Genomic DNA, 15543 nt, shown 5'->3' on the forward strand with positions numbered 1-15543 from the left:
TATTCCTTATTATCCAAAAAGTACCCTGCTATCTAGAACACTAAGATTTCAAGCACCAATCTTTTCTTCTAATGTGTCCTAGCTCATACTTTTGTCTTGAGCCATACAAAAGAGAACATATTGTTCTAAACCTTGCTATGTGTCATGTCTGGGATATGGTAATATAGAAATCTTAAATTTCCTCTAAATTTTCCTCTAAATGCTCTTCATTTTCTCTTTCTGAATAGCTGGAAACAGCTAGTTCCTTGCTTTAGGACCCAAGTCCCTCATTATGACTCTCATGAGCCCTCACCTGCTATCTTGATGTTCAGATTGGCATCCAGAAGCAGGTTTTCTGCTTTCAAATCCCTGTGAACAATATTCCGGCAGTGGCAGAAATGGACGGCAGCCACAATCTGCTTGAACTTCCGACGAGCTTCTTTCTCTGCCATCCGACCATGGGCAACCAAGTGATCTGTGAAGAAGAAAAAAGTCCCTTTTTCATTTCGGGAGCTGGGACAGTTGATGCACTTGCGTGGTTTTGGGAGTGGGTTTCCCATCCAAATTTGAAAGAATGAATCTAACAAAAGTCATGTTTAAGGACAGCACCAGATTTCTCCTTTTCTAAAAACCAAACCTACAATTTCTGATATGGAGGGAACTTGCAGCAAAAAAAACTTCTACCAAAACCAATCAATATTTGCTCCACAAATTTCAGTATTAGAGATTCTCCTGTGGTCCTAAGAGGTTAAGCAGCCTTTTCCACTCCATACAAAAACACATGCCAAGTGAAGACTCAAACCCAAGTCTCTTAGGCTCCAAGGCCATTTCTCTATCCTTTTTAATCACGCTGCCTCTCACTTTGTTCCTGGATATGTTTACAGAGATTCTTAAGTGAAGTGCCTGAATGATTAAATTTTAGATAAATGAATATCTTTCTTCAAATGACATAAAAATTTTAAATCATTAGCACAGTGCTTGGCACATGGTAAATGCTATATAAATATTAGGAGCTATGATTATTATATCCTGAAATGTACTCACTCTACTAGGACAGAGTTCTAATTTAGATAAAGCTATACCAGATACCATAAAATTAAATACTTTCTCTTTCATGCCCTAGGGTAAAAGATTTCATATACATAGAGTGTGTGTGTATGCATGCACATGTATACATGTGTTATGAGGCCATTAAATCCTTATGCTAAAGGATAATTCAAATGAGCCAAAGGCGAACCATTTTAGTGAAAAGATACACAGCAGAGATTAGTAACTGCAAAGAAAATACTGTAGTCACCTGTCAGATTGGCTAGAATGATAGGGACAGATAATGCAGAATGTTGGAGGGGATGCGGGAAAACAGGGGCACTAATACATTGTTGGTGAAATTATGAATGCATCCACTCATTCTGGAGAGCAATTTGGAACTATGCTCAAAAAGTTATGAAACTGCATACCCTTTGATCCAGCAGTGTGTTTCTACTGGACTTATATCCCAAAGAGATACTAAAGAAGGGAAAGGGACCTGTATGTGCATGAATGTTTGTGGCAGCCCTCTTTGTAGTGGCCAGAAACTGGAAACTGAGTAGATGCCCATCAATTGTAAAATGGTTGAGTAAATTGTGGTATATGAATGTTATGGAATATTATTGTTTGGTAAGAAATGACCAACAGGATGATTTCAGAAAGGCCTCGAGAGACTTACATGAACTGAAATGAGCTGACTGAAATGAGCAGGACCAGGAGATCACTGTATACTTCAACGACAATACTATATGAGGATAAATTCTGATGGACGTGGCCATCTCCAGCAATGAGATGAACCAAATCAGTTCCAATAGAGCAATAATGAACTGAACCAGCTACACCTAGCGAAAGAACTCTGGGAGATGACTATGAATCACTACATAGAATTCCCAATCTCTCTAATTTTGTCTGCCTGCATTTCCTTCACAGGCTAATAGTATACTATTTCAAAGTCCAATTCTTTTTGTTCAGCAAAATAACTGTTTGGACATGTATACTTATATTGTATTTAATTTATACTTTAACATATTTAACATGTATTGGTCAATCTGCCATCTGGGGGTTGATGGGGGGAAGGAGGGGAAAAATTGGAACAAAAGGTTTTGCAATTATCAATGCTGTAAAATTATCGATGCATATATCTTGTAAATAAAAAGCTATTATAATTAAAAAAAAAGAAAATACTGTAGTCAGTTTTGCTATTACTACAACATGTACATTTACAATAAGCAACAATATACAAAACTGCTCAATAAAAAAATCAAAAAGCTTTTGAGGAAAATAGGTTTAGGGATATATGTTCAAAAACTTCACATATAAAAATAGGAACCTAACAAAAACAATAGCATAATTTTATAAATATTAAATGATCAAGAAACACATGAATGCTACAATAAATAGTGGATGTCCATGTCTCAGATTGCTGGGCAAGCTGCAACCATGGTAATGAGTGTATTGGCATACAGGGGAAAGTAAGACTGTGCTACATGCATGTGAAGGAAGAGGAAGAAACAAACCACCTCTACTCATACTCCTACCACACTCAAAGATGTATAATATGGACCTTTACTCAAGGGAATAGACCTCAAAAAGCTTGTAATTTGTGAATTATTATCAAGTGGTATCATTTCCTGAATTCTCACTGTTTCTTGCATAAAAAATTATACACAAGCAGATTGAAATGGGTGTCATGCTCAAAATGTTCCCCAATATATCAATGGTATTAGAACAAAATTATGTTTTCAAAATAAATGTTATGGCAGAACTGACAGTATTTAAAAGAGGACACTTAGGTTGAGATCTACTTTGATCCCCAGCAAGATCTATGACCTGATAATTAAAATAGTTATAAGTGATATAACCTTGGAGGGAAGTGAATTTTTCATATATGTTTGTGTGTATACATAGAGACATATACCTACATACTGACAGACACATACATACATACATGCACACATACACACATATACATAAACTGATCAGGGTTTTAAAGCTAAGAAATTATCATCCTTTTTTTAGAGCATTAACAGAAAATCAAATAAACCTGCTGTTTCAATTCAACCTACAAGCTTGATAGGTATTTGAAAGGATCCTTTGTTATCAACTAAAATATTTCAAAAGAGGTTTGCAAGCAATATATTCTATAATAAAACAAAAATGATCCTAATGACCCACCATCATAAAGATTAGAATGTTAATTTATTTTTCCAACAGTGGGGATGGTTTACTCAAAGCAGCATTCATCTAAACTTACCTTGTGATAATGAATATAAATCTCCCTAATGACAACAAATATCATTTATGATGATTAATTTCGGCTACACAGCTCCCCCCTCCATACACACAGCCACAAAACAGTTTTTAATAGTTCTTTTAAGCTTAGCTTAAGGGCTAACTGAGCTAGCCCTAGGCAGATAATGATGTACAAAGTACAGTTGCAAACAGCACTAAAAACAAAAAAGTTAATATTTTCAAGGTGTATTTATGCAGATAGAGAAGGACTAATTTTAAGATCTTATGGTAACAAAATCCTGGATAGGAAACAACAAATTCAGATTAGCACTTCTCTGCAAATGAATATTGAGAGAGGGCTGTAGGTGCCTGACAAGTTGGGTGAATTGCCTAGGGTCTTACAGATAACATATATTAAGGAAAAAACTTGAACCCAGGTCTGTTTAGTTCTGAGGACACTTTCTTATGCTGTCTCTTTTATACAGATACGAATGCTACAATAATGCAACCTTGTATTCATCAATTACTAAAATAAGTTAATAAAAATGAAATATAAAAATATCAATACTATCCTAGCAATTACTAAGCAGAGAATGTAGGGTTAAAAAAAACAATTAAAAACTTTATTTTTTAAAAGAGAGGTAACATGAAAAATCAGAGGCATAATGGGAAAAAAAAGTTGATTCAAAATGTATCCTGGGGGTGGGGGTGGGGGGGTGGGGGTAAGAGGTGAAAAATTGGAACAAGAGGTTTGGCAATTATTAATGCTGTAAAGTTACCCATGTATATATCCTGTAAATAAAAGGCTATTAAATAAAAAATATATATATATATATATATATATATAAAAAATGTATCCTGACCCTAGGAATATAAAAAACCTGTTAGCAGAAATATGATAGTGATTGCAGGAACATTAATAACAAATCAACAGACCAACAAAAAATAATCCATTAAAGGATTTTTAACTTTCCTATATATCCTATCTATCTGTCTATCTATATCTATATCCATCTATCTATCTATCTATCTCTCCTACTATATATATCCTATATATAACTATACCACAATGCCCATGTCTTTCCATTTCAAGAGAAAAGATCATTGCACCAAATTGACAAGAAAAGAAAAACAAGTAAGTTTCCAGCTTAGTGGCCAGAACAACAATTTCCTGAAGAACTGTGGGATGGTGATAAATGAACTCCTGCAATGGGGTATTGAACCTTTTCCTGAGACATGTCCAATTACGTTTCCAAGAAAAGAAGAGGTGCCTATGAGCTGTGGCACTTAGCTGGGCTGTCCAAGAACTCCAAACCCATTCTGAGCCAAACATTGCTTTTCATTTCAAGCATTCAACCATTAACTGTTGCTCTGACCTTTGATTTCCCTTAACCCAAGACCTAATTATCCTAATCACATATTTTGGTTGGTAAACTTTTTAATTAAAGATCTTTGAAGATATAGCTATTCTTGAGAAACATAAAAATAAGCCTTTATGAAGGTTTATCATCAGGAGTTTATTTGGCCAAGCCACCCATTAATTAAAATATACAAGTGACAATTGTCTTGAAATAAATACTAATTACCAACAAACATCAAAACCTTTCTTGCTTAGAATTTCTTGATTTCTAAAATAATGAGAGAAAAAAAATTTAATCCCCTTAGCTTTCTATGTATCTCATCTTCCAAAGACATTGGAAAGTTCTCAAAATTGCTACACAGTTAAGTAGCTAGTAATACTCCACCCTTGTCTCAATATGGATTCATTAGGTAACCTTGGAATAGTCACTAACCTTAACTTGCCTCTCTTCAATCTGTTAAAACAGAAAGAATAAAGTAAACTCTGTTGAATGGAGCAGGTAGAAACGAAGTGCCACCTGTCTAATCTAATTAGTAAATGGAGATAAAATTTAAAAGAATCCTAAAAAAAATACCACTTAAATAACAAAGTTTAATTTTTCTTTAATGTCTAAAAAGAGTTTAAGAATGTGGCAATGCTACAAGATAATCATTCTGAATCTTAATTATTATTCAAGTATAGTGATAGTAATGATTTGTGCTTGACAGATTGCTGAGCAAACAGCTTATATCCCAAGAGCCATAGATGATATTTATATACAGCTTTCCAAATTCTATCATTAAGGTGTTAATTACCAAATATTAAGAAGAAATTCTCTTCTAGCTAATCTTCTGTGATATAATGCCCAAAATATTTGGGAAAAAAGTATTCTTCTCCAAGGATATGACAATATGCCAGCTCAAGATTACTTGTTTTAAATTATGTTTTTGTTTTTTTTTCAAATCCAGTCACTTCACAATTCATCTGCTTTTTGCCCAAGGCTCCAGCCTGGTCGGTGTTTTAGGAAAGCAAACAGCCTACAGTAGTTTTTCAGTTCCATTTGAAAATGTCCTTTCAACTGTCCCTTCATAAACAACTGGTTATATTCACATATATTCTGAATGCTGCCTCTTAAGTTCAGATATGAAATCTGATTTTTGAGTGAGAAAAATTCATAGCAGTGGCCAGACCAAAACTTAACACAATAACAGAAGTTGAAAAAAAATCTGGGAAACTTTCTGAACCATTTTGGAAGGTATTTCAAATTACAGAGAACCCTCAATGTTGATGCTACTTTTGATCTAAAAATTGTCAGGATGAGTTGGGCCCTCTGAAGAGTTGGTTTGGCTATTGTAGGCAAATCAATGGTCTAGTTGAATGACAGAATAGAAATGCTATGCAATGTTCCAGGTCCATATTAGTGCACCCAGAAGTTGTATTTCTTGCTCCCTACACCTCTAAGAATTCTGGACGGGCTTTCAATATTCAATTATAAAGCTGTTCTATAATTTTTAACTCAATACTGATTTTTTGGGGCCATTAATTTTTATTTTGTAATCACCACTGTTTAAGAGCTAATATTTCATATTCCCCAAACTAAATCTTACCAATTAATCAATCAATATACATTAAAGTGTTTGATATGTGCCAGGAACTATGTTAAGTGTGGGGGATACAAAAGGAAGGCAAAAGACAATTTTACTCCTGAAGAGAGATGAAATTAATAATCAGTTATTTTAAAGATTTACCAATTTTTGTGGCATTTCCAGTCAAATCCCTCCAGGGACAGTTTCAATTTTTTCTATCACTGTCTAATAACTATAATCATTTAATGAACAAACGAATGTAAATCTGTTTCACTAGTTCTTTCTTGTCATTTCATTACAATTTCATTATACATTTTTCATTATAATTGAAACCTTAGTGAATTCTTTTGGAGATTTAGCATAACTATGATGGCAAAAAAAAAAAAAAAATTTTGCACAAATGACAGGGCCATTTAGTAATTCCCAGATGGAGGGAAAGCATTTTCATACTCCATTCATATAAGTAAAGTAGTCCACAATGGGCATTTTGTACTTGCCAACAGGAGACTGGGAGAGAAAAAACACTCCACTAGAAAATCAGAATGTATTCTTTCAAAAAGGCCAAAATAAATTGCAAACAGAAGAGATCTATCAGTGTGAAAATTATGCCATAAATGGGGTAGTAAAGTGATACAAGGGAGTTCACTTTATTTCTTAAAAAATTCATTTTTCCCATTAGAAACAGTGTCTTAAAAATGAACAGACCACCACAAAGGTGATGATCTGGAGGTGGCGGTGGAGAACGACAGGGGAATTCCTGCCCATTTTAAATGGCAACATGAAATGAGAATTTCTGTCAATCCCCAGGTAACAACAGCAGGTGGTTCTTTTGCTAATCATTTCTTTTGGCAACCATGGAAACAGCTTCCTGTTTATCAAATAAATGCTTCTTTCCAGAAGAGTGAGGGCGAGGCCCAAGGTAAAAGAGGTTCCTGGGAAGCAGGTTAAAAAGAGCACCCCAAACCGATAGCCCATGCCCCATGCCGGCAAGGTGGGCACTGCCTACGGGAAGGTTTGATACATAGAGGGTAATCTCAGAAAAAAAGCAGTGGAGTGTTAAGGGGGAAAACCACCAGGAAAAGCCTTTTACACAAAGTGAGATTTGAGCTTAGTCTAAAGACACCAGATATGAGGAGGGAGCAAATCAGAATGGTGGACAGCCACTGAAGAGATGTAACCTCCTGTGCAAAGAAAAGCAAGAAGACCAATGCTATGAGATCATCAAGTATGTGGAAAGAAGGAAAGTAGAGTAAGAATGGAAACACAGCTAGGACCAAGCCATAAAGGGGTTTAAAGGAAAAAGAAACCAACAGGCTTAGACAATTGCGAGTCCAGTGCCATTTCTACTTTCTCATTTAGCACTCCCTCCAGTCCTTCATCTTTCTTTTGGGTTCCAACCCAGCACCTATTAACTGTCTACTGAACATCTCTATTTGGAGGTTCCATGTATGTTTAAACTTAACAGGTTCAAGGGAAAATATTATTTTTCACTGTAAACCTAACTCAAATCCTAACTTTCCTATACACTTGAGGGGCCTGACATTCTTCTGGTCACCCAAGTTTGCAAACTGGAAGTCATCTTTGACTCTTCAATCTTTCACCCATCATATCCAAAGTATTTTCTTTTTTTTTTTTTTTTTTTCTTTGATAGCCTTTAATTTACAGGATATATACATGGGTAACTTTACAGCATTAACAATTGCCAAACCTCTTGTTCCAATTTTTCACCTCTTACCCCCACCCCTCCTAAATGGCAGGATGACAGTAGATATTAAATATATTAAAATATAACTTAGATACACAATAAGTATACATGACCAAAACATTATTTTGCTGTACAAAAGAATCAGACTCTGAATTATTGTACAATTAACTTGTGAAGGAAATCAAAGATGCAGGTGTGCATAAATATAGGGACTAGAATTCAATGTAATGGTTTTAGTCATCTCCCAGAGTTCTTTTCTGGGTATAGCTAGTTCAGTTCATTACTGCTCCATTAGAAATGATTTGGTTGATCTCGTTGCTGAGGATGGCCTGATCCATCAGGACTGGTCATCATCTAGTATTGTTGTTGAAGTATATAATGATCTCCTGGTCCTGCTCATTTCACTTAGCATCAGTTCGATTAAGTCTCTCCAGGCCTTTCTGAAATCATCCTGTTGGTCATTTCTTACAGAACAGTAATATTCCATAATTTTCATATACCACAATTTATTCAGCCATTCTCCAACTGATGGACATCCATTCAGTTTCCAGTTTCTAGCCACTGCAAAAAGGGCTGCCACAAACATTCGTGCACATACAGGTCCCTTTCCCTTCTTTATAATCTCTTTGGGATATAATCCCAGTAGTAACACTGCTGGCATATCCAAAGTATTTTCAAGAATGGTTGATTCCACTTCAATATCTCTCAGATTAATTTTGGGTCAAATGGCTAAACAAGACAGAGACTAACACCTTCTATAATCCTCATGACTTCTCAAACCTCTCCAAAATTATACATCAGAGGCACAGAAATTATAGCTGCCTCAGTCTAGGACAAGAACTCCAAAGAAGGTAAAACATGCCATGAACTAAATCTTAATTTAAGCTCACTAACTACCCTCTCCCTCTACTAGAGGCAGCTAAATGGGGCAATGAATGGAATGCTAGATATCAGGAGGACCTGATTTCAAATCTGGTCTCATTCTTAACTGTGTGGCCATATCACTTAACCTATTTGCCTCAGCTTTCTCACTTGTAAAATGGGAATAATAATTAGTAGGATTGGGAGGAGCAAATGAAATAATATTTGTAAAATACTTAACACAATTCCTGCACATAATGGCCACTATAAATGCTTATTCCCTCCCTCCCAAGTACTACCCACCAGGCTACAAAATCAAGCTGCAAAGTTGTCTTGAGCCATAGGCTTGGAAAAGAATATAATCCCACGGCTCTGCCACCCCCTCCCCACCCTGTCCCAACCCCTATTTCTCCCCACCACTCAAGTGCCACGCAGATCGAAACTCCAAGCTGTAGCAATTTGCTAAAGTCATGATAGCCCAGTGCCCAGCCATTCTGTGCTACCAACAGTGCAAGCATTCTGGTAGTGGAGAGAGCACAGGATTTGGAACCTGAAAATTTACTTTTAAAACCAGTATAAAGATAAAATAGAAACAGTTAATATCAGAGGATTTGCAGAAGAACAGGCATACTAATACAAAGTTGTTTTATCTCTGAATTGATCCAACCTTTCTGGAAAGCAACTTGGAATTTTGCTAAGAAATTAACAGAGTACCAGCCCTGAAGTCGGGAGGACCTGAGTTCAAATCTAATCTTAGACACTGAACACTTTCTAACTGTGTGATCCTGAGCAACTTAACCCCAATTGCCTCAGGGGAAAAAAAAAAGCAAGAAATTAGCAAAATGACAATGTCTAGATCTTTCAATCCAAAAATTCTACTGATGGGCACAACAGGTTAAAGACAGAAAGAGTTCATGTACACCAAAATATTCATAGAAGCACTTTAAAAAAAAAATAATACCAAAGTACTGGAAGCTAAGAAGATAACTCATTGATTCATGAATGACTGAAAAGACTGTGGAAATGAATGTAATGGATAACCACACTATAAGAAATGAGAAATATGAAATCAGAAAAACATAGGAAAAAAATATCTAAAACTGAAGCAAAGTGAAAATGTCCACAATTTTTAATTTTAAGCTTTATGTTTGTATAAATAATTAACATATGTGGAAAGAACAGAAAGAACAACTCTGTTAAGAAAATATAACTGAATGCCATGTAATTAAAATGACTAAACTTGGTTGTCTCTGTGTGTCTCTCTCCCTCCTCCTCCTTGCTTTGTTCCCTTTCTCTCTTTCTTCCTCTTCTTTCTCCGTCTTCCCTTCTTCTCCCCACCCATCTCTGGCTGTCTCCCCTTTGCAGAGATGAGGGTCTAAGTGTAAGACATTTCAAGTATTGGCAGATTCAGCTGGATGTCCATTTTGATGCAGTGCTATTTTATTTTTTCTTCTCTGCAACATGGGGCATTTTGCTGAGCAGAGAGGAAAGGGGGCATCCTCAAAAGTAAAGGTGACATAAAAAGGTGTCAGTGACATGTTTAAGTGTATGTGAAAACCTGCACCACTTGGGACAGATCATCTATCTTTCCTGAACTTCAGTTTCTCCACCTGGAAAATGAAAGATTGGGTCACATGATATCTGCATCCTTATTGGCTCTAAATTCTACATTCTTAATCCAATAAGGAAGCAAAGACTTCTGAGATCTTAAATTGGGACCTTATGATCATCTAGTTCAATTCTCTCAAGATGAGGAAAACTGAACGAGGAAAAGTGAATGAAACGTTAATTGAAGTGAAATCTGAAAGCCATCATGGGTTGAAGAATCTGCCCACAGTCACTAAGTGACCAGGAGAATAAAGGCTTGTAACACACTTCTCATGGTAGCTTGCTTTTCAAATATACTTTTCTCCACTTTAATCAGTGTGGGAAGTTTTTTGCTTTGATCATTTCAGAAAAACATTATCAAGATTTTACTCTTCTCAGCAATGTAATAATTTAAAACAATTCCAAACAACTAATGATGGAAAATGCCATCCATATTCAGAGAAAGAACAATGGAGTCTCAATACAAGTTGAAGCATACTATTTTCACCTTTTTTTTTGTTTGTTTTTTCTTTTTCAAAGCTTTTCCCTTTTGTTCTGATTCTTCTTTTACAACATGACTAACATGGAGATATTTTTAATATGACTGTACATTTATAACATATCAGATTGCTTGCTGTTCTGGGAAAATGAGAGGGGAGGGAAGAAGGGAGAAAAAATTGAAATCAAAATCTTATAACAGTAAATGTTGAAAAGTATTTTTATGGGTAAGCTGAGCTAATAAGATAAAAATAACAATTCTGCCTAAATTGGTCTACTTGTTCAGTGCCATACCAATCAAACTGCCAAAAAAAACTATTTTATACAACTAGAAAAAAATAATAACAAAATTCATCTGGAGGAACAAAAAGTCAAGAATATCAAGGAATTAATGAAAAATACAAAGAATAGTAGCTTAGCAGTATCAAACCTAAAATTATATTAGAAAGCATCGGTCATCAAAACCATTTGGTACTGAATAAGTGGTGGATCAGTAGAACAGATTAGACACACATGACACAATAAATAATCAAGACCTATAATAATCTAGTATTTGATAAATCCCCAAATCCTAGCTTCTAGAATAAGAACTCACTATTTGACAAAATTTTGGGGGAAAACTGGAAAATACTGTCAGAAACTCAGCATAGATCTACATCTCACACCCATACCAAAATAGGGTCAGAATGGGTACATGATTTGGGCATAAATGATGATACCATAAATAAATTAGGAGAACAAGAGATAAAATCTTTGGAGGAGGGAAGAATATACAATCAAAATAGAACTAGAGTACATTATGAAAGGCAAAAAGGACAACTTTGATTACATTAAATTAAATGAAAAAGATTTTACACAAATGAAACCAACAGAAATAAGATTAAAAGGGAAGTACAAAGCTAGGAAAAAAATCTTTACTGCCAGTATTTCTGATAAAGGTCTCATTTCTAAAATATTTAAAGAACTGTGTCAAATTTATAGGAATACAAGTCATTTCGCAAATGATAAATGGTCAAAGAATATGAAAAACAAATTTCAGGTGATGAAATTAAAACCATCTATATTCATATGAAAAAATGCTCTAAATCACTATTGATTATAAAAATGCAAATTAAAACAACTCTGAGGTGCTACCTCACACCTCTCTCAGATTAGCTAAAATGACAGGAAAAGATAATGATAAATGTTCAAGAGGTGTGGGAAAACTGTGCATTGTCTTTTGACCCAGCAATATATTACTGGGTCTGCATCCCAAGAAAATCATAAAGGAGTGAAAAAATACCCACATGTACAAAAATGTTTGTAGCAGCTCTTTTTGGGGTAGCAAAGAAGAGGAAAATGATCAACTGGGGAATGGTTGAACAAGTTGTGGTAAGAAAAGTGATGGACTATTATTGTTCTATAAAAAATGATGAATAAACTCATTTGTGAAAGGTCTGGAAAGATTTACATAAACTGATGCTGAGCGAAACAAGCAGAACCAGGGATACATTGTACAAAATAACAGCAAGAATATGTGATGATCATCTATGAAAGACTTGGTTCTTTTTAGTGCTTCAGTGATCCAAGGCAATCCCAATAGATTTTTGGACAGAAAATGAAGTCTGCATCCAGAAAAAGAACTAAGGAGACTGAATGTAGTAAATCGACATATGCCATGTTCACTTCGTTTTTCTTTTTTTTTTCCTCTCTTCTATGATTTTTCCCTTTTGCTCTAATTTTTCTTTCCCAATCTGATTCATAAAGCAATTTGTAGTAAAAATAAATAACTTTTTTAAAAAAGAAAACTATCTTTACATGTAAAGGGGAAAAAAAAAACTTTTAAGTGAAAAAAGAAAAAGACTATCAAGGATAGTATAGGCCCAGAAAAATTATGAAGACAACACAGAAGAAAGGGGGGAGGAGAGACAGCCTTGCAAAAATGATATTCTGACTTCCCTGACATTGTAATATATAAGTTTTCTCTGATTCTATACCAATGAATTCTGTTAAGACACAGGCAGATTGTTTTACTGTTTTTCCTCCTATTTTCTAGGAAATTTAGTTGATTTCAAATCAAAACAAAGTAAGCTACTTCTTATTAGGTCTTAAATTGTTGCAGCCTTTGCACTGGATGATAAAGATGTGCTGGGCAAAAACCATAATATTTTCTGAGTATAAGACAAATGCTAAATGAGGTAGAATATGATTCTGAGATACTTTCATCGAATACTCTAATGCTTCCCAGTCACAGTCTGGTTTGTAATTATTCCTGTTTTTAAAAGTTCTGAATACTGAGACAGCAAAATAGATTCTGAAAACAGTGACTTCTTCAATTCCAAGGTCAATCCACACATATGCAATGTGGGTCATGAATATCTCTAATATATTCTGTTCCATACAAATCAATCCCTATAAATAACACTATATTTAAATAATAAAGATAAGCAATAGGTGAGTTTACATGAATAGAGGATTTAGGGAATTCACTCTGCCTCTTGTTTCCAAGGCAAATCAGTTCTTCACTATCTTTAAGTGAAGGAACATTTGCTGCAGTGATCATTACCACCAATACCTTTTTCTAATTGAACTATATGGGGAAATAACTTTCTGTTTTTGATAACTTAGTAGGAAATTCAAAAGGGCTAATAATAAGAAAAATAAAATGGCAAATAAGACACTGAGCTGAGTAGAAGCTAAGTAGATTAAGAACTTAAATGGTATCAAAGAGGAAAATATTTAGAACCTACTCTTCTTTGTGACATAAGCTACAAAATTACAGGACTATAAGGAAAAAAGTTTCATTAAGGATTCCTTTATGTTATATTTAATGGCCATCAAATAAGTAACATTAAAGACATCATTGATCAAATAAGGTTGAGATTTAGATTATTTTGATTTTCTTGTCTTACAGTGTCAGTGTAATTTAAGTTAACTTGTTTTTAAATTTTGGGTTGGCAAGTTTTGGGACTTGCTTTCAAAGCTGGTTTGTAACAGTTGTTGATGGAAGCAGAAATATGGTAGGTTTCCTCAATAGTCATGAGAAACAGCCAGCTGGCTAATGACAGTCTCTAACACAGGATAAGAGACAAGAAAGGCAGGCAAGTGAGAAAAATACTAGACTTTTAAAAATAATTTATCAATGAATTAACCAAAACACCTCCCAAAAGCCTTAATAACTTATAAGAATGTTCTTATAAGAACATTCTTTTAATTAAAAAAAATTACATACTACTAATTTTTGTACCTTTTAGTGAAAAGCTAAATTTTTACATTTTCCTCCTATTTTCAGCCTATAAAAAAGCCACATGAATAAATTTAAATCACCTTAAATACAGTAAACACTTTCAAGTTGCCAAACTTGCACGAAACATAATGAAATATGAATTATGCAAAAATCCATATATATATATATAGCTCACCAAATATTTTTTGACTAGGACATTCTTATAGTTTTCTTTTTTCCTGAATGAACATTTGGATAGAGAAAATGAATTAACCAAAGAAACCCCTCCCCCCCAAAGAATCTTTGACATCCACCAAAAAAAAAAATAAAAAATAAAAAATAAATCACCATCATCAAGCCTTTGGTGAGTGTGTCTACTTTGAAGAGTGTGTACTCTCTTAATAATGTAGCAGTCTTAGGCATGTTACCTGGTACCTTCAGGTTTAAGTCACTGTGTAGCTGACAGGATAAATAGATATTTCTGTGAATTGAAAATTTAGCAGAAAGATCATGATAACAACCTGGAATCTCTGCATCTCTTAAGATACAGAATAGCTTGTCCATTTAAACTGATTAAATTACAAGGAAAAGTATGAAAATAATTTCAAACATTGAGCAAATGAATTATGAAAAAATTTTTCAAAAATGCAGGGGACAGGGAAAAAAGGCAGAAAGAAAGCAGAATTTTAATGAATATTCACAGTAGGTTTTATATGAATGATGAAAAGTTATTCTATAATGGCTATGAATGTTAATTAATTCCTTAGTGAATAGAGTACCAGTCCTGAAGTCAGGAAGACCTAAATTCAAACCCAACCTCAGACACATGATACTTACTAGCTGTGTGACCCTGGGCAAGTCATTTAGACCCAAATGCCTCCCAAAAAACTAAATAGATAAATAGATAATTAACCCTTAGGAAAAGACTACAGCAATCATCTTCAATCCACAATAACAGAGACATATAGTACATCTGGAATGAAATCTCAGTTCTTGGCATTAGACAATACATTTGAAATGCTAATAAGTCTAATAATTAATCAAAAACAGAAAATAACTAATCAAACTCCAAATCCCTTCATAATAACATTAGAAACTTTAGCTAGTATTCCTGTTTGCTTGCTACTCAGGAAATATCCTTTTGATAAAATACTAGGATTTCTGACTCAAATTTCTAATTGAAAACTTCAAGATGTATATGTTTAGAAGAATTCTAACCTAAAGTTGAAGTTGAAAGTTATTAGCTGAAAAATAATGGTTTGGACATATATACTTATTTTGTATTTAATTTATACTTTAATATATTTAACATGTATTGGTCATCCTGCCATCAAGGGGAGGGGGTGGAGGGAAGGAGGGGAAAAATTGGAACAAAAGGTTTGGCAATTGTCAATGCTGTAAAACTACCCATGCATATAACTTGTAAATAAAAAGCTATTAAAATTAAAAAAAAAAAAAAAAAAGAAAGAAAGAAAGTTATTAGATGAAGGAGAGGATTCTGGGAACTTGGCAGAATAGGTCAGAA

General features: G+C 34.3%; 1 protein-coding gene across 10 annotated transcripts in view; it reads right to left on the minus strand.

Moving 5' to 3' along the window:
* The window catches only part of SIK3 (SIK family kinase 3), a 263061-nt gene that overhangs the window by 94140 nt on the left and 153378 nt on the right, over window positions 1-15543 (minus strand). For all 10 annotated transcript variants that reach the window (XR_004233220.1, XR_004233221.1, XM_031961307.1 and 7 more), the window contains one exon: window positions 293-454. Coding sequence is in view for 8 of the 10 variants with exons in the window: in XM_031961307.1 (XP_031817167.1) it covers window positions 293-454 (162 nt within the window). In the remaining 2 variants the exon portion in view is untranslated. The remainder of the gene's footprint in view (window positions 1-292; window positions 455-15543) is intronic.

Source organism: Sarcophilus harrisii, chromosome 3 (genome assembly GCF_902635505.1).
Source record: "Sarcophilus harrisii chromosome 3, mSarHar1.11, whole genome shotgun sequence".
NCBI classification, from domain to species: domain Eukaryota; kingdom Metazoa; phylum Chordata; class Mammalia; order Dasyuromorphia; family Dasyuridae; genus Sarcophilus; species Sarcophilus harrisii.